Genomic DNA, 25,777 nt, shown 5'->3' on the forward strand with positions numbered 1-25,777 from the left:
TTGGTCAGCTGAAGCAGTCACAGAGGTGCTTGTCCCGCACAGTTTGAAAGCTACAGCTCGTGAATCTGCAAACGGTGTCCACTAATATGACCAGGACAGTCGCTCCGAGTCTATTGTTTCTCGTCTGACAAAAAATATAAGATACAGTGTAAAGAATAACATTGCTCATTATGATACTGACATTGTAAAAACAATTGAAAAAAACTCAGCCAAATGTTTTGTGAATGATTTGTTTAAAAGTAAGAAACAAAACTGGTTAGAGGAGCGTTTGATGTACTTCATGTACTGTACATTATATTGAGCATCATTCAAAAGCGTGTAAAATATTTCTCAATCTATTTTATTCCTTACTTTTAGGCAAATAATTTCACAAAACATTTGATCAGTTTTTATAATTTTTTTTTTTTTGTATTTTCAACATTCGTTCAGAGAGCATGGCCTTATTGACAGATCTGCTTTCCTAAGGTTTCCTTTTCTCGAAATGTCGTGAACTTACTACTTGAGTCGAAGGAAACAATTTTGACAGTTTAAGTATCACACCAATCTAATCTTTTGTGCTCAAAATAGTTGGGCTTGGAAGAGATGAACTTTTTCACTCTTCATTGAAACAGCTAGCAGCACCTCTTCGCGAAATATTTCAATTTTCCCTCAAATGACTAAGTCAGTTTATCTTAACCAACTTGATTACCCTAAAGCGCTCAAATATTTTTTTGCAAGACTAGACGTCACGCTGATTGTTCCGATAACCCATTTGTGCATTCTTCGTTTGCCTATGAGAATTCAGACAAAAACCCATTGTGTCGTTTATAAGGAGTTTTGTTTTCACTCCTCTCGAACATTTAACCAATAAAGAACATCTCATGTGGAACTATATTTCAGTCCCACGGAAACCTTCCCGCCAATATCAAAATACAGAGTTCTCTTCTCCTGCTTCCATATCTTTCTGAAGTAGTAGAATCTGTGAGAACACTGCTAGCTGTGTTTCCCCTCTCTTTCTGTATTCTCTTCATTGCGCACTTGGAATAAGTAGCGGTTCCTGTTACCTTCTAAAACACACTATTTACTGAGACTTCTGCTTCCGTATTTCCCTCTTCTAACAAATCTAACGGCACTAAATTCAGGGTGTATCACAATTAATGGCGTAAACGACATATTTTAACGTATACAAAACTAGAAATAAAAGTCTCAGTTAAAATAGCTCCACAAACAAACTTTTTGCAAGGTAATTGCGATTTACTGGCTACCAGGAACCACTGACTTGATTCTGTTGCAACGTCGTCCCAGTTAGGAAAAGGTAAAATTACTGTAAAACAGTAAGAAAAGTTGTTAAAGATACTGTAGTGAAAGTGGACGCATTTTGAATGAGCACGACAACACTTACATGACTGTACTCGTGGTTAATGCAGCTGTTCAGTGTCGTTCTTGTAACCAGATGCAGTCCTGCATCCGTTGCCGCAATGAGTTGAAGTATTAAAGAGGATATAATATTCACACCTTTTTTAATTATTTAAAACAAGTTATGTTTAAGGTTTTGTAAAAAAGTGATGAAGTACTTCACTTTCCTCAAACTGTAAGGACCTACAATGGGAAGCGGTAATTTGGTTCAAAGTTTGAGAGATACTGATGGCATAAGGTGGGAGTTGGAAATGGAGCAGGGCAGTTGTTATTTGTGATGGTAGGTGGTAGTGAAGAAGGCAGATAGATCAGGAAAGATGGGAAGGGGAGGTCACGGATTGGGTTAGCCATGGCACTCACAGCATCTGTTGTCTGCAGTAAATAGACCGCAGAGTGTTATATTTGCAACCTGAGGTCCGATAAGGGAAACAAAGTTGGATGCTTAAAGATTCGAGCATCAGATTACAAGGAAGACCATTCGACACAGAATGGAAAATCAGAATTTCGAAAGCTGACACCACATATCAGAACGAGTGCAGTGGTGAGGCTACTAGTATGAAACTCAGTAAAAAATCGGCTGACGTGGCTCCAGAAATGAAAGTCAGAATACTTTATGCGAAAATGGTTGTAAATCACCTAACACGATGTACGAAAATCTCTCGAGCGACGCTCGATTCACCTGAGAATGAAATCCCACCCCTCTACGAATCAGAGTCCCACTGCGTGAACTCCGAGTGAGACAGTCGTGTGTGAGTTGACAGTCCCGCCAGAATGATCCTACCGGTCTCGAGGCTGCCCGTGCACTGCACTTTATTTTCATTCTCCGCCAAAGTGTCCTGCTCATTTTCGTGCTGTATCGTCTCTGTCTTTGGTGGAGTCAGTTAGAAATGTCAGCCAGCAGACGATCGAGCCTGTCGGTTTCCGTACACGGTGCCAAACGTTCCAGTGTCGCCACCCGGCGGCGCCAGTGTACACCGTGGCAACTCCCGCATCGTTCTCACGCTGCCTCGAAGCACGTTGCGGGATGATGCACCATCGCCTCCCGCATCCTGAGTGCCTTACAAGCGGTTGGCGGTGGTCCCCTGCTGTCAGCCAGTCAGAGTGGGGCGAACACTTCCTTTAATCCGCAGCTGTCCGTCTTCCGGGAAAGCCTCACAATATCAGCTCTGTGTGGCATGTGGGACCCTTTTCTCATCAACGTCAGGCTGTGAAGTATTACACGTAGGAGGGGATTTCACACTCTGAAAGAGAATTTGGTGGGTATATGCATAATGTGAGTTGGAATGATGATATAAGGTGTTTGTATAACTGTGGCAGTATTCCAGGTTTGGAGATAAGGCAGGAAGCAATGGCATAGAGGTGTTCACTGAATGTGATAAGGGTAGAAAAAGTGATTAGCTAGTAATGGATTCGTGTACAGGACGGTAAACGGGTATTGAAAATGAGTAGAAGTATGTGGCATTCAAGAGTTTGGAGAGAAAGGGAGAGAGAGAGAGAGAGAGAGAGAGAGAGAGAGAACTTGGATATTGAGCCTACACTGGCGTAGCACGGATCAAGACTTGCAGAGTGCAGGTTGTTAGATGAATGCTATCGTAATGTTTGGTTTGTTAGTCATTTTAGTCGTTCTGGTCTATTGTGGGCTTTCTGTTGGGTGGTTAGTACGTGGAGTGTTTGTATCACTTCACAGTCTGCGGTATTTTGGTGTGTTAATTGGATAGGTCGATCATCAGTGATTAGGAGAAAGTCATAGAGACTGAATGTAGCGAGCGGGGAGCTCCGAGCGGAAGTTGCTGGCTCAAAAAAACTTCGTTCCCCAAAAGAAACCAATATTTTATTTACTCAGACCAGCGCTGCATTGTTCAGATAAGAAACACTAGTAGTTGCTAAAAGGTTTAGAATTAATAAAAAACGCACCGTAAGAAAGACACCGAATGCGTGTAGAAGACTTGGGACGACGCACACAACAAGGCGCCGGCCCCAGCCAGCTGTAGTGGGCGTGCACGCTACTGAGACCCTGGCAAAATTCTGACAGCATCACAACAGTTTAAAAAGGGCCAACACCTGCGTGCACTACTAAGCCCCAGAACTATTACGTGAAAGGGTGATTAACCCACTGGAAACACTCGGCAAAATAAATATAATTACGATATCGATTTACAGAGAAAACGTAAGATAAAATGAATCAGTTCACCGAGGTCTCAGAACACGCCTCTGTTAATCCACTGTCAGAGGGCTCTGAGAAGTAAAGACAGGGCCAGCCACCTAGAGACATCCGTGGCAGCGAGTAACCGAGCTCGAACCCAAAATGAAAGTGGCCAGGATGAGTGTCAACAGGCCCGGTTTGCAGAACATGAAAATATCGGAAGCTGATGTTGAGAAATGCGCTCGCCGATGGTCGTCCCGCTGGTGACGGCAGCGGGCATACGAGATGTACTCCGCAGCAGCAGTTTTCTCAGTCCACGCAGGCTGTGCCTGCCAGTGGCTGGTGGCTGGAGCTCTCGACGTGTCTCCACAGAACGCAGTCCTGACAGCAGCTCCGTTCCTCCCCGGCTCCTAAACGCCAGTAGGCGCTGCCTCGCCTACCCACTCCAGTCCTGATGCCGAAACAGGACGAATGGCAAAATGCGTCGAGAGCCCCCTAAAACGTCCCAGGCAGACAGGCTGCACCCCCTCGCCGGACGCATCACAACTCGTTGCTGGGTAACTACCACTGACAATAGTGGACAGACACTATCGATACAAACCGCCACGGCCCAGAGACGGAAACTGCGAGCAGTTTGTCTCGAATGTGTTTCCTCACCGAAGGTGGAATCAAAAGGATGGAGTGAAGGAGCAGCTAGGATACTGTGGGGCGGGGATCTGGAGGGACGGGGGAGGGGGTTGTATAGCGCTACATACGTGGCAGCGCGTAATTGGGGAACTGCAGGAGGTGGTGGCTGCAGCGTGTCAGTGGTAAAGGATATGTCGTAGCGAGAAACGAGACGGCGGTGTCGGCGCTCGTGTATAGACAGGCCGTGGTGGGTTTGCAGGTGCCTGCAGGTGCGAGCGCGCTGTCGCCGTGTTGCGGCCGCCGCCAGCTGCAGCTGCAGAGAGCGTCCAGCGTGCCGACGCGCTCCTGCGAGGCCGTGCTGGCCGCGCCGCCGCCCGCGCACCACCCCCATCCCCACCGCCACCACCTGCAGCAGCCGCCGCAGCCGCCGCAGTCCGTACAAGTGTCGACGACGACGAGCGGCGACGTGCGACTCGTGCGTCACGTGAGTACGACAGCCGCGTCTCTTCTCCTTTACTGCTTCACCGTGTCCCTCGTTGTTGCTGCACTGTGGCGGCACGCTGTTTCTTTTGACACTGCAACTCGACTCAGTTCAAATCGTCCTGACGATATCAGTTTGTATTCTGCACAGTGCGGGTAGGCAGTCCGTGTCTTCTTCGAGCTGTGCCGACACGGCCGGCCGCTGTGGCCGAGTGGTTCTAGGCGCTTCAGTCCGGAACCGCCCTGTTGCTACGGTCGCAGGTTCGAATCCTGCCTCGGGCACGAGTGTGTGTGTGTGACGTCCTTACGTTACTTAGGTTTAAGCAGTTGTGAGTCTATGGGACTGATGACCTCAGATGTCAAGTCCCATACTGCTTAGTAGGGCCATTTGAACCATTTTTGTGCTGACGCGGACTTCGACTATCGAGAATTCTTACTTCGACCTTCTCTGATGTTGCAATAGTCATTTTTGTCTGCCTTTGAAGTCGCTGACGTTCTTTATTCGTAAACTTTCGCAGGGACTTATTTCTGGCCAGATAGAGACGATAAGCTTTTAAAAAATAAATTGCGAGGAAAAAATTTGGAAAAGAAAATGGAGCGGAGGACAGGGAAAGTATGAGAATATCTACCTAAGGTAATTGAATGTAAAATTATCGAGAAATAACAACCACAGAACAAAATATAAGAGTGTGGTTGCAGTGACGAGGCAGATCCTTCAGAAGTTGACGATAAATTGTGTTCTGTAAATAATAAAGCTAATTTATATCGTAACAAAATATGTAAAAAGATAACTGTAAAGAAAATGACTAGCTGCAGTGTATGCTTTCTGACATTATCGAGGATTAGTTGACCTTCTGCATTGTTATTCGACCCAGTTTTTATTTTGGGGACTGGTTCCACATTCTTTAAGAACCCTCCCTCACTTACACAGTGTCAGTGGAAGCAGTTGTGAAACAACCCCTCTTTTGCAGTAAAACACAATACGAGCAAACTCGTGCACTGACACCGCCGCTGAAACCTCAGCTCCCTCGGACGAGCCCACTGCAGGTGTAGCAGTCCTGCTGGCAGTGTTAGCACAGCACGGAGGAGGCAAGTCCAGAGCCTTACGCCACAGCCCTGCTGCGCCTCGTGGCGCACCACGTCACTCCAGCTAAACTCACTCAGCAGGCCGGTGGACCAGAGTGTCAGGGGGCTCTCCTTGACGCCGGTCTACGTCTGCAACTACGTCTACGGTGTGTGGCGGAGGGTACTTTGTGTACCTCCGCCGCTCGCCCTTTTCCTTTCCTGGTTTCGCGTTCGCGGTCTTTTCTGGAGATGTACATGGGAGGCTGTGATGTATTGGCTGACTCTAGTAAGGAAAAAAATTAAATGGTCGTATGGCATTGCTGGCCTGGAGGCCCCATTCGGGGGAGTTCGGCCGCCGTATTGCAAGTCCTTTTTAGGTGACGCCACATCGGCGACTTGCGAGTCAGTGATGATGAAGGCCACACAACACCCAGTCCTCTGCCAGGCATCGAACCCGGGCCCCCTGCGTGGTGGGCGCTAACGCTACCGCTACGCTACGGATGAGGACATTCTGGTAGGAAGTCTCACAGCAGACCACACCGTGATGCAGAACCCCTTCCTTGTATCGTCTCTCAACACAGTTAGCTGAGCATCTACGTGACATTTTCGTGCTCCGCTTTTCTTCGAATCCTTTCTCTTTTCTCTGCCAATCACATCTCATATGCATCCCAAATTAACGAACAGTAGTAAAGTATTGGCCGAAACGGATTTGTAATATTGCTCCTTCGTCGGAGTATTCCACTTCCTGACGATTCTTCCAGTGAATCTCAGTCTGCCCTCTGCCCTTCCTGTGATTCGTTTTGTGTGGTCTCCCTAGTTCAAATCGCTCCACGCGCACGCCTCCACAGCTTTAATATAGGTACATGTGACTTCCTACAGTGAATACCGTGCAGTCGTGTAATCGTACAATAACGGTTCTTTCTGCCTATTTACGTGCAGTACGCTGTACTTCTTTATGGTGAGCCTCACTTGCCACTCCCTGCACAGCCGGCCGAGGTGGCCGAGCGGTTCTAGGCGCTACAGTCTGGAACCGCGCGACCGCTACGGTCGCAGGTTCGAATCCTGCCTCGGGCATGGATGTGTGTGATGTCCTTAGGTTAGTTAGGTTCAAGTAGTTCTATGGGACTGATGATCTAAGAAGTTAAGTCCCATAGTGCTCAGAGCCATTTGAACCATCACTCCCTGCACCGAGCGTCACCCTCTGCAGGTCTTCCGGTATCTCACTACAGTTGTCTAGTCTTGCGACTACTCTGTATACAAGAGCGTCACCCGCGAAAAGCTTCACGGAACTACCGATGTTGTTCACTACGTAGGTCCTTTAGTCGGAGGGATTCAGTTCCGCTAATGATGTTCTATGCAGCCCGCAGTGCTATATCTCGCCTTCAAAAACCGCTCTCGAGGTTTCATATTCTCTCGCTCGCCATGCGCAAACTGTTAGTCCCACAGGGGAAAAAAATGAATAGGACCTTTTTTTAGGCAATTTGATGTAGTTAAATTTTGTACGAGGAAACTTTTTCTCCGGATCCCACGGTTTTCGAGAAAAACGTACAAAATGACCTCTAAGCGCACCTTCAGCCCCGCACTCGTCGCTCACCAGTCAGGATCGTGTCATTCACCTCTACCATTGCACAAACATTTCCGACTACATGAACTGTCCCTGATATTCGACCTTTTGGATAATTACACCAGCGTAGTCTGCTGTTTCGTTAAAATTATTTATTTAAACGTGCCAGTGAGGACAATGAAACAAAAGCGACTTTCGTAAACGTTATGCAAAAAATAATTACGCTGACCATTGGATGCAAATTTAACTTTTACAAGCAAAGTAATTTCGTAGTCAGAAAGCCTGACAAATAGAACGATGTAAATGTTCACTTTGCGCTGTTAAAATTCACAAAATTGTTAAGTAAAATTTACACATAAGGCAATTTTACAATTTTTGTGTGCTCGAATAAGCCAGTGCCGTAGTAAGGCCAGTCAATGACCAAAAAGGATCGACTGTGCGAAATAATTCATGCAGTTGCAAATGTTTATACAGTGGTAGGAGGGAGTTGCCATGAACAACGTATTATAAATCCTGACCGGTGTGACTGGGTGGGGCAGTTGTCCTGCGTTTGAAGGTGAATTTTGAATGTTTTTCTCGAATAACTCGAAAACTACGAACTCTAGTATTTAGCAACATTAAAATTGCTGCAAAAAGCGTCTTGTCCATTTTTTCTGCAGAAGTAGTAGTTTCCGCGTAGTTAGCGAGAGGATCCGAATACGTACACTATCTGATCAAAAGTATCCGGTAATGCTGGAATACAATATAGTGTTGGCTCACCCTTAGACTTAATGACAGCTTCCACTCTTGCAGGCATACGTTCAGTCAGGTGCTGTAAGGTTTCTAGGGGAATGGCAGCCCATTCTACACGGAGTGCTGCACTGAGGAGAGGTATCGATGTCGGTTGGTGAGGCCTGGCACGAAGTCGGAGTTCCAAAACATCCCAAAGATGTTCTATAGGATTCAGGTCAGGGCTCTGCGCAAGCCAGTCCATTACAGGGATGTTACTGTCGTGTAACCACTCCGCCAACGGCCATGCATTATGAACAGGTGCTCGAACGTGTTGACAGGTGCAATCGCCATCCCCGAATTGCTCTTCAACAGTGGGAAGCAAGAAAGTGCTTAAAACATCAACGTAGGTCTGTGCTGTGATTGTGCCACGCAAAACAACAAGGGTTGCAAGTCCCCTCCATGAATTACACGACCACACAATAACACCACTGCCTCCCAATTTCACTGTTGACACTACACACGCTGACAAATGACGTCCACCGGGCATTCGCCATACCCACACCCTGCCATCGGATCGCCACATTGCGTACCGTGATTCATCACTCCACACAACGTTTTTCCACTTGAGCAGCCGCTTGACCTTGAAATCCAAGTTTTCTCACCTCCCGCCTAACTGTCATACTACTTGCAGTGGATCCTGATGTAGTTCGGAATTTCTGTCTGATGGTCTGGATAGATGTCTGCCTATTACACATTAAGACCCTCTTCAACTGTCGGCGGTGTCTGTCAGTCAACAGACGAGGTCGGCCTGTACGCTTTTGTGCTGTACGTGTCCCATCACGTTTCCACGCCACTATCACATCGGAAACAGTGGAGCTAGGGATGTTTAGGAGTGCGGAAATCTCGTATACAGACGTATGACTCAAGTAACACCCAATCAGCTGACCACGTTCGAAGCCCGTGAGTACCGCGGAGGGCCCCATTGTGCTCTCTCACGATGTCTAATGACTACTGAGATCGCTGATACGGAGTACCTGGCAGCACAATGCACCTAATATGAAAGACGTATGTTTAAAGGGGTGTCGTGATACTTGTGATCACATAGTGTACTCGAGCGTGGTTTTTGAAGGCGAGGTATAACATTGTAGGTTGTATAATACATCGGTAGCGGCAGCAAAGTCACCCCGTTAGGGAGTTCCGCGCCATTTTCGTCATTCGGTTTCTGGCTGGCTAAGGGAATGGACGGACTCTGTGACCGTGTAGTCAGGTTGAACGGTGAAGTATCAGGGTAAGGTGTATTGTATTCAAATGAAACAACATGTGTACTGTAACCAGTCATTGTTTATTTATCTCCACGACGCGTTTCAAAGGTTTCGAACTCCATCGTCAGGTGGATTTACATTTGTTAGTCTGACATTTGTGTGTGTTGTGTTACGATTTTTTGGCGGAACTTGTGGCACTGTCTCCAGTGGTCACAAGTTACATTCACTGTCGTAACACATCACATGTACACTGTCATATTCTGTACACAAAACTCCATATTTGTTTACAGAATACGACAGTGTACATGTGATGTGTTACGACAGTGAAAGTAACCTGTGACCACTGGAGACAGTGCCACAAGTTCCGCCAAAAAATCGTAACACAACACACACAAATGTCAGACTAACAAATGTAAATCCACCTGAAGATGGAAGTTTAAACCTCTGAAATGCGTCGTGGAGATAAATAAACAGTGACTGGTTACAGTACGCTTGTTGTTTCATTTATTGTTGTGTTAGATTCTTTCATGTGTTTGTCTATTTTTTTATTTGTCTGTTGTCGATGTATTATGCTCGCAGTAAAAAGTCGTAACACCGTAATAAAATTGTCTCTGATAATGCTGTTAAAGAATTACTGTTTGTTGCGCGTATGAAGAGTCTTGGGAGAGACGGCTGGATATTTTTAGCAACTATTCATACATGAGATTGCAGGTTCGACTGCTGTTGTCCACGTCTCATCCCGTACACGTTGCATTCAATCTGAAACAATTCTGCTATTTCAATACTTCCAAAAATACTAATAAAGGTCGTGACGCTCACCTTTGTTCTCATGAAATAATACCGGTTTATTGTGTCTCTTGTGCAATTCTCCACATAACATCGAAAGAAGCGAACAGAAAACTCTAGTTACCCTTAGTTACGAGTAAACAACAGAGAGAGTAATATTCCGAGTCAACGATATAATTATCATAGAGTCTCTCAGATAACGTCTTTGCCAGTTAGCTTTCTCACAGTCGATTCAGTACATTACATATTTATTACACTACAGTGTCAGTAGCAGTTACGGCAAAGCCTAACGTAAAATGGTTGGCTCCGAGCACTATGGGACTCAACTGCTGAGGTCATTAGTCCCCTAGAACCTGGAACTAAAACTCAACTAACCTAAGGACATCACAAACATCCATGCCCGAGGCAGGATTCGAACCTGCGACCGTAGCGGTCCTGCGGCTCCAGACTGCAGCGCCCTTAACCGCACGGCCACTTCGGCTGGCTAACGTAAAATGCTCGCCTTTAAAGTTACATGTGTATTGTAGTTAATTTTACTAATACGCCCCTTTTCTGGTCCGCTTCAGTTAGGGCATTGCTGGGACGCGGCTTTTTTTCCAGTGGTTCGGAGTTAGTTTTCAATGTACGGAAACTTCATACGAAGTACCTCGAAGAAAACGATTTACTGACACACAGTCAGCACGGATTCAGAAAATATCGTTCTTGCGAAACACAACTAGCTCTTTATACTCATGAAGTAATGGGTGCTGTCGACTGGGGATGTCAAATTGACTCTATATTTCTAGATTTTCAGAAGGCTTTCGACACCGTTCCTCACAAGCGTCTTCTAACCAAACTGTGTGCCTATGAAATATCGCCTCAGTTGTGCGACTGGATTCGTGATTTCCTGTCAGAAAGGTCACAGTTCATAGTAACAGACGGAAAGTCATCGAGTAAAACAGAAGTAGTATCCGGCGTTCACTAAGGAAGTGCTATAGGCCCTCTTATTGTTCCTGATCTATATAACGACATAGGACACAATCTAAGTAGCCCTCTTAGATTATTTGCAGATGATTCTGTCATTTATCGTTTTGTAAAGTCATCAGATGACCAAAACAAATTGCAAAATGATTTAGATAATATATCTGTGTGGCGCGAAAAGTGGTAATTGATCCTGAATAAAGATAAGTGTGAAGTTATTCACATGAGTATTAAAAGAAATCCGCTAAATTTCCTTTATGCGATAAGTCACACAAATCTGAAGGCTGTAAATTCAACTAAATACTTTGGCATTATAATTACAAATAACCTAATTTGGGACGATCACATACATAATGTTGTGGGTAGAGCAAACCAAAGACTGGGTTTCATTGGCAGAACACTTAGAAGGTGCAACAGATCTACCAAAGAGACTCCTTACACTACACTTGTCCGCCCTATTCTGGAGTATTGCTGTGCGGTGTGGGTTCCGTATCAGGTGGGACTGACGGATGATATTGAAAAAGTTCAAAGAAGGCGGCTCGTTTTGTATCATCGTGAAATAGGGGAGATAGTGCCGCAGACATGATACGTGAATTGGAGTGGCAATCACTAAAACAAAGGCGTTTTTCGTTGCGACGGGATCTTCTCATAAAATTTCGATCACCAGTTTTCTCCTCCGATTGCGAAAACATTCTGTTGGCACCCACCTACATCATCACGATAAAATAAGAGAAATGAGGGCTCGCACAGAAAAATTTAAGTGCTCATTTTTCCGCGCACCGTTCGGGAGGGGAACAGCAGAGAGACAGCTTCAAGGTGGTTCATTGAACCCTCTGCCAGGCACTTAATTGTGTATACTAGAGTAATGACGCAGATGCAGATGTAGACGGGGTGATAACGGCGTGCTTTTGCCTATTAATTTCCTTTAGATTTCGATAACATCTTTTAACTTTTTTTACTTTTACTACGTAGCCGTGTGGCTCCAACCACTCTAACAAAGAGCAGGTACTTCAATATAAATTTTTCAGCTAAGATTTCTACGCATGTGAACAGTGGGTAATATACAGGGTAAGTCACTAACTATTGCCACCAAGAATAACTCCAAAAGTATGATAGGAGCTGAAAAGTTTGTGGGACAGAAGTTGCATGGGACAACGGGGTGATAATATGACGTTGGTTTTTTGTTGCTAGGTGGGGTCCCTCCCGTCAGAGATACCAAGGTTAACTGTTTTTTGAAATGGGGTGCTATAGGTTGGTACTTATTTTCTGATAGCGGCTATCGAGACGAATCCAATGATGTGTAACAGTAAGGTCTTTGAAGGTCACAAAGGTGGCATGAACGTCCATTTACAGAGGGTGTTCGAAGTGATGACCATTGTTTTCAATGCAGTGCTGCAATCTCCTTATCATGGACTGAGTGGCATTCCTTATCACATCGGCTCTTATCGAAGCACATGGTCTGACAACTCTCTCGCATACCTTCAGGTGTAGTTGGAATGTCTTTATAAACAATGTCCTTTACGAATTCCCACAAGAAAAAAACGAGAGGCATCAAGTCTGGCGAACGAGCTAGCCATGGCACATCTCTTTCGCATCCAATACAACAATTTGGGAATTGTCTCTGCAACTGAATTCTAGCCATCGGCGAAAAATGTGCCGGAAACCCATCCTGTTGTTACCACATTCTGTTCCTTGTTCCTAAAGGTATTTCTTCCAATAACAGACCTAATGTTTCTTGCAGGAATGTGGTGTACTTCCTAACATTGAGATTTCCTTCGATGAAATAGGGGCCTATAATTCTGTCGTCAAGAATCCCACACCATACATTCACCGACCATGGTTTTTGGTGTGCAACTTGCCGCCGCCGACATGGATTTTCAGTTGCCGAATAATGCATGTTATGCAAATTAACATATCCATGGTTCGTTAATGCAGCCTCATCAGTAAAGAAAATTAAATTCATAAATGTGTCGTCCCTCTGAATCTGAAGTTGAACCCATCGGCAGAATTCAATGCAACGCATACAATCCGTACCAGTTAATTCTTGGTGGACACTGATATGGTAAGGATGATATTTATGGCGATGCAAAACACGAACAACACTACTCTGGCTCATGCCAGATTCCCTTGAGATATGACGTGAACTAACACAAGAATGTCGAACCACAGTTGCAAGAGTACCAATTTCCGTTTCCTCATTAGTAACTTTCCTTTGCTCGATAAGTTTCCGATGCGTGAAAGAGCCCATGCCGGGTGAGTACATTTGAGGATATCTCTCTGCGTATAAGTCTCTAGCTCTCACTGAATTTCGTTGGCATTCTCCGTAAATGAGAAGCGTGTCGACTTGTTCTTCGAAGGAATACATCATTCACATTTGCTTGATTCGACTATACTATAGCTAGCGTCACGTAAGACGACGCTTCCGCGCATAGAGGCGGAGCTGTGAAGGGATGAGAACTGCGTATGCGCGGCAGCATAGAACGGGCAAACAAAATCCACGTTGCCGAACTGCGTTGCTGCGAACAACAGTCTGACGCATTTGCCTATGGTACATCGTATTATACGTTCACACCTATGAGGGGAAAACCAATTTGGATCAGTCGTCATCAGAGAAATATTAATTCACGTCTTGACGACATTGCGACCACTGCTCCAAAGATTTACTCTGCATGACGTCGGGAGGCGAAAACAGCTGACACAGCTATGTGAAGACGTGAAGTACAATTTTTTTTTTTCAAAATAACAATCGTCTAACGACAAGATCATTGAAACTGCTTGCAATAATGATTATTTATTGCGATTTGAACTGTATTATAAGTAAAAATTTAATACACAACAAAATCAACTTCAACCACAAAATGAAATCATTATATTTGCTTCTACTCAATAGCATTTTGAAAAATGTGCATAAGGTGTGTGTGTTGATGCGTTTGACTGTAATTATGTGTAATACTAAAATGTAGACTTTCACGGCCGGAAATGTCATGTCTATTATGACATCAGCAAATTGAATGGCATAGTGGTCCAGCCGGAGGACATATTGGTCAGCTTCGATGTGGTATCGCTGTTTACCATGGTTCCACTTAATGATGTATTGGAACAGCTGGATCGAATTTTTCCTGCCGATATTTCAGAACTGTTTAAGTGTTGTTTGACGACCACATACTTCAAGTGGAATGAACAGTTTTATGAGCAAACGGATGGCGTGGCTATGGGAAGCCCCCTAAGTCCCGTAATTGCAAACTTCTTTATGGAGAAATTCGAAGAACAGGCCTTAGGTACTGCCAGCAAAAAACCAAATGTATGGCTCCGATACGTGGATGACACGTTTGTGCTGTGGAGACATGGCAGGGAGGAACTAAGCCGGTTCCACGAACATCTGAATAGTATAAACTCGAGAATTCAGTTTACAATGGAGGAGGAGGTAGACGGCAAATTACATTTCCTCGATGTGCTTTTTTTTAGAAACGAAAGTAGTAGTTTGGGCCACTCAGTATACCGCAAACCCACGCACACGGACCGTTATTTGCACCGGGATTCGAACCACCACCCACAACAGAAGCGGAGTGTTATCAAGACGTTAGCGGACAGAGCTAGAAATATTTGTGAACCTGAGTTGCTCGAAGCTGAGATGGAACATCTCCACAATGTAGTAATGAAGAACGGATATTCGTCCACCGAAATAAAACGCGCGTTGAGAACCTCAAACAGTTGGAAATCATCCAAAACAAAGCCTTCCGTATAGTTGCAGACGCTCCGTGGTTCTCGAGCAGTGAGGAGATCAGAGCAATGTTAGGACAGCCATCATTCTATCATCTCATAAAACAAAAATCATTAAAATTCTACGAATCATCGAACGCATCACCACACCAACTCATCAACTCTCTGGGAAGGGATGAAAACCCTGGCCAGAGAGCACCAATCACTAGCATCCATCGCCAATTCAGGCGTTAGTCATATAAATTCATGCGCAAACATACACTTACATCATCATCGCCGCCGCCTCCACTAACATCATCTACCCAGGGGAAAACCGACCCCTATAACCCTGAATCCGCACCATCAAGGAACACCTCGTAAGACAGAGCGTTTTCAAGGACGCTGGTTCTTCAAATACACCATGGGTATAGACCCAGCCATTTCATGTCGCGCGTTGAGACAGCCTCGCAGAAATCATAGTGACGTACAAGCTACGACAAATCTAAGGTTTTCCTGCCGTTTGTTAAAAATGTAACGGAAAGAGTAGGGAGGATCTTGACGAAGCGGAATATTACTGTAATTTACAAGCCCACCAGGAAGATAAAGGAATACCTTAAGCCTGCCAAGGACGCTCGCAAACCATTGGAAAAATCTGGAGTGTATAGGATCCCATGTAGCTGTGGAGATGTTTATGTGGGTACCACTAAACGAACGGTTTCAAAACGTTTGGAAGAGCACAAGGGCAATTGTAGAAGAGGAGAAACGGAACGATCAGCTGTTGCGGAGCATGCTTTCCAGCCAGGGAACCACCATATTCGTTTCGAGGAGATGCAAGTACTAGCGGCCACAGGCGGATATTACGAAAGGCTCTACAGGGAGGCAATCGAAATCGCTAAACACCCTAATAATTTCAATCGTAAGGAGGAGGGCGTGAAATTAAACGGTATATGGATGCCGGTGTTAAAGAAGTTGTGTACCACCTGTCCACTACTGGGTGATGGCAACGGCGGCCGACGGCAGCGGACAACGGCCAATTGCACTGACGTTTTCAAAACACGTGACGTCACGCCGCGGCGCGGGAGCGCGCGGACACGGAATTTAGCGGCAGTCAGTAGCGAGCCAGTGGGTGTGTTGGACCTTCCATCGACCTACGGACCCCCTTGAAGATGTCTCCCGTAGACGGGGACGAAAAGTTGGGATTTGAGAAAGAATTCACCAACCAACCACGGCATAACAGCCCGGTTAATTATAAGGGACATGAATTAAGTGTAATCACTGCAATAAAAAAATTAGTGGTAAAAAAGACTGATGAGAACACTGTGGTAAAAATGGTCAGTAAGTTGTCATATTTTTCACTGTTAACGGACATTACGAGTGTAAACTAACTCGTTCGACATTACAGTGAGAGACCGCATTTATAATCCATTGAACAAGCAAATAATTAACCACCATCTGCAAATAACTCCAGGGAATGATGATCGATAACATCGAAAACCATCGATACTTCGACAATTAACAGTTACTCTCATTTTAGGGCATTATCCAGTTCGTGCCTTGAAAATGACAGGGGTTACATGTGGAAATATCGGACTTTGAGGAATTTATCCAGCTGCATTCTCGCGTGTTATTAGAGCATACAACATGTTGGGAGAAGCTTAACTTCTTCTTGGGCAGTATGTTGAACATCATAGTCTGCATAATTAAAAGGATACAAAGTCTTAATCAAAGAGGCTAGAACGTTCTCATTGTTATGTACGCATGATATGTTGACAAATACATTTTTAAAACCACGAGTCTTTAAAAGTAACAAATGTTATTACTTTGTTCCAAAGTCCACATCGCAATACCACCGTCCCTTATACTTGAATCTGTTTCCGAACAATATGAGCGTAAATTTACGACGATAGGTTCAAGCCTTCATATCCATCATCACTTCCCTGTCAGATTATTCTCTCTGAAGCTTTTCAGCATATCACACAGGCGGTGCCCACGCTAGAGGTGGCACATTGTCTATTGCCTCATACAGAAGTGATTCAGTGAATGTTATCTTCAATTTCTTTTTCTTCCACATAGCCTTATCCATTGCCCAAATTAATTCCATAGGGCTATAATGACAGTGACACGTGGGTAAACGCAAAACCGTATGACCCCATTCACATGCAAGGCAGTCAAATTTGTACGTTCTGTGACGTGACTTGTATAAACTAACAGCTGCAGGAGATCGGCACGAGTCTGGTTTATGCTGTGCTTAATATTTTTATTTAAAAGCCAGAGAAAAATATCCGCTTTTCTAGTGTTTATACTTGGTGTGACGGAGTTATAACTAGTAACGACCGACTTCGAAGCAAGGTATGACAAGAATTATGAATCACATTACGAAACTGACAACGTTCATTTCCGAATGGTAGTGACTGCTGTTTTTCTTACACGTAAATACAAGTTTACTATCAGAAACAAACCCGAAAGAAGAGTCAGCACGCAGAATAATTATCCGTGAATCTATTCCTACGAAAACTTTAAAATCGCCAGAACTATCGGAAGAAGAGTCAGCATGCAGAATAATTATCCGAGAATCTATTCCTATGAAAACTTTAAAACCACCAGTACTATCACTTATTTTCCATCAGATCTTCCTGGAATGATTATAACTGACCCATGTTTCATCAAGGTTGAACTACAGCCTCCTGTTGCATCGCAAATCTTTAAATGGGTTGTAGTTTGTGCTGCAACGATGTCACTTTTCTGAACTAAAATTTCTCTACTTAACATATCAGGAACCAACGTCTTTTAAAATTCTTTACGTTGATGAAGCACTTATCATTGAAGCTAATTTTCTCCTGCATTACTGTAACAAGTCTCTGTCATGTCGGGCACTCATCATTTACATGAAGAAAACCATCCATTTGTGTTACAAGATCCTTGCGATTTCGATGTTCACCAGGTGACACGAAACCAACTTTTTCTACGGTTCCTACAGCTCTGACACTTTCGTTTACAATTCTCGTTACAGTTCTCTTGTCGACACCACACAGTTCTGGAGTCCGTTCTTGTGTCTTCAAATGTTGACAGTAGCAGATCTGCTTTCAAATTCATGTTTGAAAAAGTTATAAATGCGGTAAATAATCCCTCTCGCTTGCTTGTGAAGCACTTCACATTTGTTGTCATCACCTGGGCTTTTTTAATTTTTTTTAATCTCACACCTATACTGCTACAATAAAAAGAAGAATACAAAAAAACCTGACAGCTGAATGAATAGTTCGGTTGTTGCAAAGTACGGCAACAGTGCAGCATGTAAGAGCGAGATTCTCGCTGTCTAGCAGCTCGGACAGAGAATGAATGTGATTGGTTGCCAGTGGCTAGTGGAGGGGGATGCACGGAACGGCTGACAACTCAGGCGCCACCCAACATGACACGGACTTTAGTCTTACCGTTCCTATTAGTGTTGTATTGCGAGACCGTCGAATGGTGTTTACATGGCAATGGCACGTTAGATGGATACGCCGAATTCGGCGAATATTTACTATTTGCACGATATACGAGAGAGAATTGTCAGATCGTGTGCTTCAGTAAGTGCCGATGTGATAAGGAATGCCACTCAATCGATGATAAGAAGATTGCAGCACTGCACTGATACCAATGGTCATCACTTCGAACGCCTTCTGTAGATGTACATTCATGCCACCTTTTTGACCTTCGTTGATCTTCAAAGACCTTACTGTTACACATCACTGGATTCGTCTCGATAGCCGCTATCAGAAAATAATTACCAAACTACAGCATCCCATTAAAAAAAAACAAAGTTGACCTTCATATCTCTGACGCAACCCCACCTAGCAACAAAAAACCAACGTCATATTATGGCCCCGTTGTCCCATGCAACATTTGTCACACAAACGTTTCAGCTACTATCATACTTTCGGAGTTATTCTTGGTGGCAATAGTTAGTGACTCACCCTGTATAAGTATATTTGCGTCTGAAGTTGAATGATTTTTGTTGCCACATTTTGTAGGGTCTTCGTTTACAGGTATCCACACGAGCAAGACTAGTCAGACAATGAGCCATACCGACCCTAAATAAGTTAAGGCTAGAGCTCCGTGTGAGTAGGTGAATAATTTTGATTAAGATCCTAGAACGATCTTTATTCTCACGAAGTAATGATTGTTATCAACAGCGGATATCAAATTGATTCCATCGTTTTAGAATTTCAGAAGGCTTTTGACACCGTTCCTCACAAGAGTCTACTAATCAGATTGAGCGTTTATAGAGTATCGTCTCAGTTGTGCGTCTTGATTTGTTAATTCCAGCCAGAAAGGTCACATTTCGCGGTAATTGACGGAAAGTCACCGAGTAAAACAGAAGCAATATCTGAAGTTCCCAAAGGAAGGCCCTCTGCTGTTCCTGATCTAGATAAACCCCAGAGGAGACAATCTGAGCAGGCCTCTTAAAGTGTTTGCAGATGATGCTGTCATCTACCATCTTGTAAAGTCATCAAGTGATGAAGACCAATTGCAAAATGAGTTAGACAAATACCTACATGTTAAAAATAATGGCAGTTTAAATGATGAAAAGTGAAAGTCATTCACACGAGTACTAAAAGAAATCTGCTAAATTTCCGTTACGCGATAAAACACATAGAAATAAGGGCCGTAAATTCGTCTGAGTACTTAGGGATTACAATTATGAGTAACTGTAATTAGAAGGATAACATAGATAATGTTTCGGGGAAAGCAAACCAAAGATTACGATTTACTGTCAGAACACTTAGAAAGTGCAACAGACATACTAAATAGACTGCTTACACCTAGCCTGTCTGCCCTCTTCTGTAATACTGCTATGCTTTATGGAATCCCCATACGTGAATTGGGTTCAAAAATGGTACAAATGACTCTAGGCAGTATGGGACTTAACATCTGAGGTCATCAGTCCCCTAGACTTAGAACTACTTAAACCTAACTAACCTAAGGACATCACACACATCCATGCCCGAGGCAGGATTCGAACCTGCGACCGTAGCAGCAGCGCAGTTTCGGACTAAAGCGCCTAGAACCGCTCGGTCACAACGGCCAGCGTGAATTGGGGTGGCAACCATTAAAACAAATGTATTTTTCGCTGCGGCAAGATCTCCTCTTGAAACTTCAATCACCAGCTTTCTTCTTCTATTGCGAAAATATCCTGTTGGTACCCTCTGCGTAGGGAGGAATGATGATGATAAAATATGAGAAATAAGAGCTCGCACGGAAAGATTTAAGCCCTTGTTTTTCGCGCTCGCCTTTCGAGAGTGGTGCAGTAGAGAAATATCTTGAAGGTGGTTCGACGAATCCTCTGCACGCACTTAACTGGGAATTGCAGATTAATCATGCAGATGTAGATTCTGTCTCTGTGAATCCTTTATCATGAGTGTGAATGTAACGTAGACGTATTTTACCCTCACTGTCAGCGTAGCTTCCTTTCACACATACCCACCCCGTGCACTTCAATTTTGAAGTGAGTTACGAGACCATTTACATACAGTTATTGAGAGCCTTCAGTGCCTGATTACACTTTGTACTTCACCAAAAATTCTGCCGTGTCCTTTAATAAATTGTATATTTGAACAACCGTTGTTCACACTCGTATTACACTCATCTTACGTCACCTGATAGTTCAGTCCTATGTGGATCTATATCTGTCAGCTGATCGTAGTTGAATTAATAATTACATTACAATACTAAGTCGATAATAATCAGCCGGCCGGTGTGGCCGTGCGGATCTAGGCGCTTCAGTCTGGAACTGCGCGACCGCTACGGTTTCAGGTTCGAATCCTGCCTCGGGCATGGATGTGTGTGATGTCCTTAGGTTAGTTAGGTGTAAGTAGTTTTAAGTTCTAGGGGACTGATGACCACAGATGTTAAGTCCCATAGTGCTCAGAGCCATTTGACCCATTTTTTGATAATAATCATGTCAGACAAAGATGCAGTCACTTGCGATATGTTATTTTCATTTTCATTGGCTATTTGTCCCCCCCCCCCCCCCCCAATTGCGTTATTTCTTGTGCCAGTTAATGTAATTTATGGTCAGTGTACTCAATATCCTTCAAAGTTTGAAGAAACATTCGATATGTTAGCTACATTTTACACACAGCAACGTATGTAACACGCACCAAACGCTAATTGATTTTTTCACAGAACAGTTTCTTTCCAGTCGTTCGAGAAAGATTGCAGTTTGTCCGGCTCGGGTGCTCTGCCGATTCACAGAGTCGAGCCAGCCAGCTACGTAGTTTCCCATGTCAGAGGTAGTTCAGCACGGCTGAGTCGCACTACATGCTGGTAGTCACTCGCGCTGTGTCGAAGACGACAGGGAGCGCTTATCGACTTTTGCGATCGTTTGAGACGCTAAACTGCAGCAGCCATTTTTGCAGACGAATTAGAGGAGCAGATCGTTATATCCTCAATTTTGAAAATTGTTGATGTCTTTATTTTCTTTGGAACTGTGGACCCGCAAACTTTTGGAAAAAAAGGAGCTCGCAATCGTTTTGTACGTGGTAATTTTGGGAATAAATGTATCACTGTGACAGTGGCACAGATGATGGTTCAGATGGCTCTGAGCACTATGGGACTTAACATGTGAGATCATCAGTCCCCTAGAACTTAGAACTACTTAAACCTAACTAACCTAAGGACATCACACACATCCATGCCCGAGGCAGGATTCGAACCTGCGACCGTAGCGGTCGCGCGGTTCCAGACTGTAGCGCCTAGAACCGTTCGGCCACCTCGGCCGGCCGACCAGTTACACATCATACGAGCAAAATCCAGAGTTTTATTAAAATTACCCATCACAATCCTAAAAGCTTAAGGCATGGCTAATGACAAAGTGTTTAAGAAAAGTAGTCTGCCTTGACACACGCAGAAGGGCATTAACATGCCATAGGTTATTTTTCCAGGTAGTTCAGTATCTGCATCCCAGTTCCCTCGAAAACAGATTCGTTCACTCCAGTATTCATCATGATTTGGTAACTCCTGCAAATGTTACAGTATGTTGACTGTCAAATGATTGCATTTTACTGATATGAAGAACCATTTGCATATATTGTCAGCTGAGTACAGTCACTTGGGACTGGCATTTGAGAAAAAACCTCTTTGGTCGCCCATTTTCAGCAAAAATGCTATACCGATCGTGTAGACAGAAACGAAATGAGAAGTTAAACTTAGCATTAGAAGCGACTGATGACTTGCTTGATGTCTCACGGCAACTAAGTCACACTGTCACCAGTCTCTCTCCCTGGTGAGATTGAAAATCTCGAAAGTGTGTTTGGAGGTCAGATTCATTAATTCTTACTAATAAACTGACGGTACTGGGACAACGTCAGACACACTGATCCAGTTCCTCAATGATATTTGTAATTGGTTGACATTATGGAGTTAGACATTTCAGTCTTTAATTTTGACAGCTGCATCATTGCTGAAGGTAATTCCCTACTTGCGTCGAGGTTAACGTGGACTCCGAACCAGCTGCTACTTGGAGGCAACTTACGTATTTAAAAAAGAAAATTGACCCTTGGTATTTTCGAACACAGAACTGCTCTCACTGTAGAACAGTATTAATGTGACTGAACCACTATGACGGGGAGGCAGAATCTCCCAAATTTATTATTTGCAGTCCGCAGCTCGTGGTCGTGCGGTAGCGTTCTCGCTTCCCGCGCCCGGGTTCCCGGGTTCGATTCCCGGCGGGGTCCGGGATTTTCTCTGCCTCGTGATGACTGGGTGTTGTGTGATGTCCTTAGGTTCGTTAGGTTTGAGTAGTTCTAAGTTCTAGTGGACTGATGACCATAGATGTTAAGTCCCATAGTGCTCAAGAAATAAATAAATAAAATAAATAAAATTTTATTATTCGCAAAACATATTGTGAGCTGTTTCTTCCAGAAGTTGGCAGGTTCATATTTTCAAAGAAAATAAGCACGTCAATAGCTTCCAGAATTACAGTGAATATACCAGCTGAGGATATAATGAGCTGCTCTTTTAATACGTGTGCAAAAATGGCTACCGCAGTTTAGAGTCTCGAACAATCTCAAAAGTCGATATGCGGTCTCTGTCGGATTCGATTCAGCTCTTAACGTCATAATGTCGTCACACGTGACTCTGGACTCACCCGGGGTCACACTCGTTTCACAGCAGTTCCCGCAAACGTGATGTCATTTTGACATCACACGCAATATCGACGACCGCACGATCGGCTCTCGACGTGCGTTAGCGTTCGATGCGAACCTCTCACAAGACTTATGCAGGCGTACCGGCGATTTCGAAAACACGTCATTCTTGGAGTGATTTATCAAAATTATTGCTATAATAAATTGTTGCACAAGGTTTACCGACGGTTAATGCCTTCTACTCTCTCAGGAATGAGTTATTATCGCCAATAATTTACAAATTCAGCACGAAACACACTTGTTTTATATTTCGCAGTATGCCGTTTCACAGTAACGGAGCATGAAAATGTATCACAAATATGTCACCATTATCATTAAATGTCACTTAGTAATGCATTAACGATATAAGCCTTCAATGAGAGAATATCATAACCAAGACAGGAGACAGACATCGCATGAGTAAAGGATAACGTTATGGTTTCTCAAGTCGGAGATTGTGTGTCCGCATCCCGCTACACTCCGGGTAGTTGGGGTGTTACGGGTGCGAGAAGTGAAACGAGAAACGTTCTGGAAATGCGTGATCTGCTCAGGGGACGATACATTGTTTTTAAGTTACCGAGAAGCCGACCTTGATACACACCAAGTGAACCGTTGCAGGGTCCCGTTTTTCTTTGTTAGCGAGCTCTTTAAGTAAAGACGCGGCTGGAAGACGTTTTACGTTTGGTTGTGTTGAATGGCACCTTTAGTTTCTGTATGTTGTGTTTTGCACCTACAAAACACCAAAAAACCAATAACCAAAAAAACATAAAATAAAAATAAAAAACACCATTTCATCCCTTGGACCACATCCACAGGAAAGGGAGGGAGGAGAGATCTGTCCAGGCCTGGGGTCGCGACCCCTGCCCTCACTGCCTCTGCCAAGACATGACCTCATCCGTTAATGCTCTTCTAAAAAGTAAATAAATAAATAAAAATAGAGAAAATTAAAAAATCACATGCAAGTATTTTTTCATGTTAGCGTTGGTAACACATTCTGGAACTTTCTTATGAGTGTAATACAAGTATGTTCTGCAATACTCGATGTTATTTACGTTCAGTCTGGTTTGAGAACGTAGGATGGAATAAATATTTAGCGATTTCCGAGTGAGTGGTTGGGCAGGAACCTAAGAGTACCATTTTAATTACTGGAACGAACAGCAATAAAATTCATATTCTGCCTTTTCACAAATATTTGGCTCTTTACTTCCGAGTACGTGGCGATTTCCGAGTGTAGGGTTAGGCAGGAACCTAAGAGGACAGCTTAAATTACTGCGAGTGAAACCAGCAGCATTAACGTTCATATTATTCCTTGTCACTAGTAATTCCTTGTTTCTTTCCTAGTGTGTGGTTAGGCGGGAATCTTAAGAGGACAGTTTAAATTGCTGCAAGTGCACTGAGGAGCAACGACAAAGCGGGCGGCTGATTCCGCGCTGTGACTGCCGCGGCTCGGCGCTTACCAGGCCGCAGGCGTCCACTGGATGGCCAAATCCATACCGCTCTGGTCAACAAATTACAAGCAACTTTTTAATCGTACTCGCGCAGCGTACAGCTATCATCGAAGAAACACTATCCGAGTATAGATTGGTACGATAATGAAGAAAGCACGCAAGTTCTCGGTTCTTTAAATTTTGTGAATTGTGTAAAGAATGGCAATGGACGAAAGATTACTCTTTGGCATGACGAAGAATCGAGTAGCATTTTCTCTTCTTCAATTTGCAACCCTTCAGGAAATAAGAGAGACCGCAACCGTGAAGAGAGAAGATGAATTGGCAGCTTCTGTTGCGCAAGAATATTTGGAAACCGAGAAGAATCTGAGAGATTAAACAAAGTAAATTCTCCCATTTCGAGACGAAATTGAAACCAAAATAAAGGTGTTCGGCGTGATAGCTGGAGTACAAATGAGGCTGCAAAATGCGTTTCGAAGTATACGGCACGTGGCGACATACCTGCAAGGCGTATGATAAGAAATTACTTCATGTAGCACCCACATAAGTCGAAATCTGCCGCCACTCGTTTCAGAAAAATGTAACTGTAATAGATGACTTGTATTTAGAGTCAACTGAATCAAATGAGTTGTTCTTTGCTGAAATAAAATATACGAGGACAGCTGCTAAAGTCAAGGCGACGGTCGTCGGGGACTCTGAAGGGATCATTCTGTTTGATGTGGTCCATCACGGTGCAACAATCAACTCGGAAGTATATTGTGCTAACCCCAGGAAACTGGAGAAACGACTTCGGCGTATTCGTCGATACTAATTTCTCCTTCTCCGTGACAATGCAAGGCCTCTCACAAGTGTGCATACGCGCGAGGAGCTCACAACACTTCACTGGACTTATCTTCCTCGTCCACCCTGCAGCCCTGGTCTCGCACCTTGCATCTGTCTGGCCCAGTGTAGGATGCGCTCCACGGAAAGCAGTATGTGGACTAGGACGGCGGCTTCGACGTCGACTCGTAAAGTGGTACCGTGCGGACATACAGGCCTTCTCGGTAAGGTGGCGTAAGGCCGTCGTACTGAACGGAGTTTATATTAAAAAAATATGTTTTTATAGTCACAAGAGTAGGAAATAGTATGATGTACTGGAATCCTAAATAAAAGCAACCTGCTTTCAGAAAAAAAAATGTGTTGCATTACTTATTGAGTACCCCTTTTTCCTTATACACTTTCTGGATGATGGCTTTTGTGTGGTTACATCTCTGCGTAAGTTAGTCAAGGAGGCCGTAATATTCTCACGAATCTTTCGATAATATGGTTCCCAGAACCGATCGCGGTCCTCTAGTTTGGAGCCAAGTGGAAGGCTTAAACCAGAGGCTCAGACGATTGTGCGGAGATCTGGGGTGCAAATTTCTCGACCTCCGCTATCGGGTGGAGAAATGTAGGGTCCCCCTGAATAGGTCAGGCGTGCACTACACGCCGGAAGC

The 25,777-nt window shown here is 44.1% G+C and overlaps 1 protein-coding gene across 1 annotated transcript in view; it reads left to right on the plus strand.

The window, feature by feature from the left end:
• LOC126474851 (transient receptor potential-gamma protein-like) overlaps positions 1-25,777 on the plus strand; it is a 528,586-nt gene that overhangs the window by 450,067 nt on the left and 52,742 nt on the right. The window contains exon 19 of the mRNA XM_050102331.1: positions 4,473-4,649. Within this exon, the coding sequence (XP_049958288.1) occupies positions 4,473-4,649 (177 nt within the window). The remainder of the gene's footprint in view (positions 1-4,472; positions 4,650-25,777) is intronic.

This window comes from Schistocerca serialis, chromosome 4 (genome assembly GCF_023864345.2).
Source record: "Schistocerca serialis cubense isolate TAMUIC-IGC-003099 chromosome 4, iqSchSeri2.2, whole genome shotgun sequence".
NCBI lineage: Eukaryota > Metazoa > Arthropoda > Insecta > Orthoptera > Acrididae > Schistocerca > Schistocerca serialis.